General features: G+C 41.1%; 1 protein-coding gene across 2 annotated transcripts in view; it reads right to left on the reverse strand.

Annotated features, from left to right (window-relative positions):
- EIF4ENIF1 (eukaryotic translation initiation factor 4E nuclear import factor 1) overlaps positions 1-3,779 on the reverse strand; it is a 65,760-nt gene that overhangs the window by 16,147 nt on the left and 45,834 nt on the right. For both annotated transcript variants that reach the window (XM_023517663.1, XM_023517664.1), the window contains exons 8-10: positions 2,816-2,951; positions 2,449-2,628; positions 880-1,112 (exon numbers count right to left, since the gene is read on the reverse strand). In XM_023517663.1, coding sequence (XP_023373431.1) covers positions 880-1,112; positions 2,449-2,628; positions 2,816-2,951 — 549 coding nt within the window. The remainder of the gene's footprint in view (positions 1-879; positions 1,113-2,448; positions 2,629-2,815; positions 2,952-3,779) is intronic.

The raw sequence follows: 3,779 nt of genomic DNA on the forward strand, positions 1-3,779 counted from the left end.
ACAGCAACCTCCAACTCCTGGGCTCAAGCGAGTCTCCTGCCTCTGCCTCCCAAGTAGCTGGGACCACAGGCGCCCACCACAAGGCCTGGCTATTTTTTTTTGGTTGTAGCCATCATTTGTTGTTTGGCAAGCCTGGGCTGGACTTGAACCCACCACCTTAGGCGTATGTGGCTGGTGCCTTAGCCACTTGAGCCACAGGCGCAATGGCAGATGCAATTATCTTGAGAAATCCATCTTAGATATTTACAAATGATTTGTGTGACTGCTTAATCAAGAAAGCAGGTAATCCTAGGTATCTGGAGTAATCAGAAGGTGTGAAAATAAAGATTTTACTATAAAAACATGGTAAAGTATATAAACTTAAGGAGCTGACTAACCAGAAAACTTTATCTCTAGAGTTTATCCAAAAAGATAGTTTTCTACCTCTTTTATCACTAACTTAAGAAAGTTATACACGTATAACTAAATTGTATGGTTAAATTTTTCAATTTTTATACTGTCACCTACAACGCATATATTAATCACAGACTGGTTTTTCTAGTGACAAACAGCATATTGATAATTTAGGAACCACAAAAGCATCATAGACCAAATAGCTATTAAAAAATCTCCAATTTTAGCCAGGCACTGTGGCAGGTGCCTGTAGTCTCAGCTACTTGGGAGGTAGAGGCAAGAGACTCGCTTGAGCCCAGGAGTTGGAGGTTGCTGTGAGCTGTGATGCCACAGCACTCTACCCAGGGTGACAGCTTAAGGCTATCTGAAAAAAAAAAAAGTCTCCAATTTACTCAGAATACCTTTTTAAAAATACATGTACTTGTGGTTGGAAGTAGAATAGAAAGGGAAAACAAGAAAAGGCTGGGGGTTGTGTCAAATACTTACGCTGACTTTGGGCTGAGAAGGCAAAGTCCCACTTGCCTTCATGGTGCTCACTAGCTTGTTAAAAGCTGTCATGTCTCCATCCTTCTTGAGTTGTCGATTGCTGGTTACAGCACTCAGGGTCTCTTCTAGATGTTCTGCCATGAAGGGAGTTGAATTTTTCACTTGCTGATCCACCTTCAAACCCTTGAGTCCTGCTTCTACCTCTTCCACTGACAGTACAACCCCTGAATGTGCTGAAAAGTTGAGAAAGCCCAGGTTAAATCAAGCAAAGCAGTATCTGGTAGAAATTCTCTCTGGCTACTACAACGGTTAAGATTATAATAACTTATTTTGTAATTGAAGTGAGTCTGCAAGAAAATGCTAACACCAAATAGAGAAACTACAGACACTAAAAAATCACTGATTTTTATAGTTCATAAATAAGCTATAATTATGAACTTAGTAACAGACAGCATAAACTAAGTGTAAAATATTCAGATGCCAGAAAAATGGGAAACCATAACCATGAGGTGCTAAGCTTTAAAGCAAGTAGTCTTAGCTACTTGGGAGGCTACAGCAAGAGGATGGCTTGAGACCAAGACTTTGAGATTGCTATGAGCTCTGATGCCACAGCATTGAAACCCCAGGATGACAGAGTGAGACTCTGTCTTAAAAAAAAAAAAAAAAAAAAAAAAGATTGATACTTGCACTGTGGATATTATATCACTAAGTTTTTATGTTGAGGTCTTATAACCGAAAAAAGAATGTGGTAGATCAGAGCAAAGTAGTGAGGAACCAGCAAGTTACGTTCCAAAGAACTAAAACTTTCACTGGAATGTTAAAATCAGGCCCTGGGTAAGAATATGGAGGAAAAGTCTTATCACAGGGCCCATGATCCATTGACCATCAGATTCTGAAAAAGGAGGTATTATTTGATAAGGGTTTTTTTTAGATGGAACCTCAAGCTATCCCCCTGGGTAGAGTGCCATGGCATCACACCTCCAACTCCTAGGCTCAAGGGAGTCTCCTGCCTCAGCCTCCCAAGTAGCTGGGACCACCGGCGCCCGCCACAATGCCCGGCCATTTTTTGGTTGCAGCTATCATTGTTGTTTGGCGGGCTCGGGCTGGGGATTTGAACCTGCCACCTTAGCCGCTTGAGCCACAGGTGCTGAGCCTTTCTTTTTTTTTTTTTTTAAAGAAAATTAAATGAAATCCACAATATATTTGATTTGGAAAAAAAAAGTCTGTTAGAATCAACTGCGTGAAAAATGAGCACCCAGGCCATGCATGGTGGGTCAAGCCTGTAATTCCAGCACTCTGGGAGGTTAAGGTAGGAAGATCACTTGAGCTCAGGAATTCGAGTAAAAACAAGACACACACACACACACACACCCCACCCTGCCTCTACAAAACATTTAAAAACCCAGCTGGATGGCACAAGCCTGTAGTCACAGGAGTTCAGGAAGCTCATTTGAGCCCAGGAGTTTGAGGTTGCTATGAGCCAGGATAGTCACTGTACTCCTGCTGGGGTGACAGAAAGAGCATCCAAATCTTTTCAGGTATCTAAAGCAGATTCTTATAAACACTTACAGCTCTCTTTAAGTTTTTCTTTATTTGCAGAAAGGCTAGAAAGAAGAGGTTTTAAATCCACTTTGGCTTTCTGAAGCATTTCTAAAATATCCACTTTATTTTCAGAGTGGTCTTCCAATGGTATAGGAGCAAAATAATTCCCCGAGTTCTGTCCAGGAGAGAGGATGGCTTGCTCCAGACCTGATATTGCAAACAAGCATTCACAATTATTTGGTACCAATAAAAAACTTTAACAGTACTAAAAGGATACAAATTGATGGCTTTTCAGTGTCCAGAGACATTTCTCTAATGGACCTCCGACTAATGAAGACAGAATTAACCATGTCAAAGAAAGCTCATAACTACATTAAATTTGAAGTCATTTTACCTGCGAGCCTCTCCAGTTCTTCATGTGGTGTTGACCCAAGACTGCTGGATCGGCTTCCCGATCGGCTTGGATTAGAGAACCACCTGCTGAAACGACTGGCAGAGACTGACCCTTCTCCCAAAACATCTTCTATCATCTAAAGAGAAAGACAACAGGAGCTAATAGTTTCTAAGTGAAAAAGGGCAAGAAGGTTCAAATTTTACAGAAGGGTAAAGGGTCACTTACTTTGAAACTACCTTTTTAATGCTGCTGACCTGAAGGTAAACACTCTCAGAACTTAGGAATCTGAACACCTTTAATTTTTCTTCCCCTTCCTGGATCATTTCTAAGTAATCCAAATTTGAATACAGCCAAACATGTATTTTCTAAGAATATAAAGCAAAGCTTCTATGCCACACAGTGTTGTGGCTTTTTACCCTTTGCCTCATTAGAAAAATCCATCTACTATTGAATATTCTCATAGGATGTAGTTTCAAAGTCAAAATCAGCACCACAATGAGGCATTCCAACTGCCAAGCTAAACAGAGAGCTTCGACTAAACATCTAGCATGGAGAACTGATGAAAGTTTTAAACCCCTGTTTCAAATTTGGTGGTCTCAATGTTGTAATCAACATTGTGAAATTAAATCCTGACAATTTCAGAAGCCAAAAGTTAAACTAAAGCTTATAAAGATCATAATTCCATGTTATTTTGGCTCGGCACCCGTGGTACAGTGGTTATAAGCACCAGCCACATGTACTAAGGTTGGTGGGTTCGAACCCAGCCTGGGCCAGCTAAACCACAATGACAACTGCAACAAAGGAAGAGCTGGGCATTGTGGCGGGTGCATGTAGGCCCAACTGCTTGGGAAGCTAAGGCAGGAGAATCACTTACGCCCAAGAGTTTGTGGTTGCTGTGAGCTATAATGTTTCCACGGCACTCAACCTCAGAACAGAGGACTGTCTCAGTCTCAAAAAAAAAAAA

Source organism: Otolemur garnettii, unplaced genomic scaffold (assembly GCF_000181295.1).
Source record: "Otolemur garnettii isolate 467f Iridium unplaced genomic scaffold, OtoGar3 scaffold00116, whole genome shotgun sequence".
NCBI lineage: Eukaryota > Metazoa > Chordata > Mammalia > Primates > Galagidae > Otolemur > Otolemur garnettii.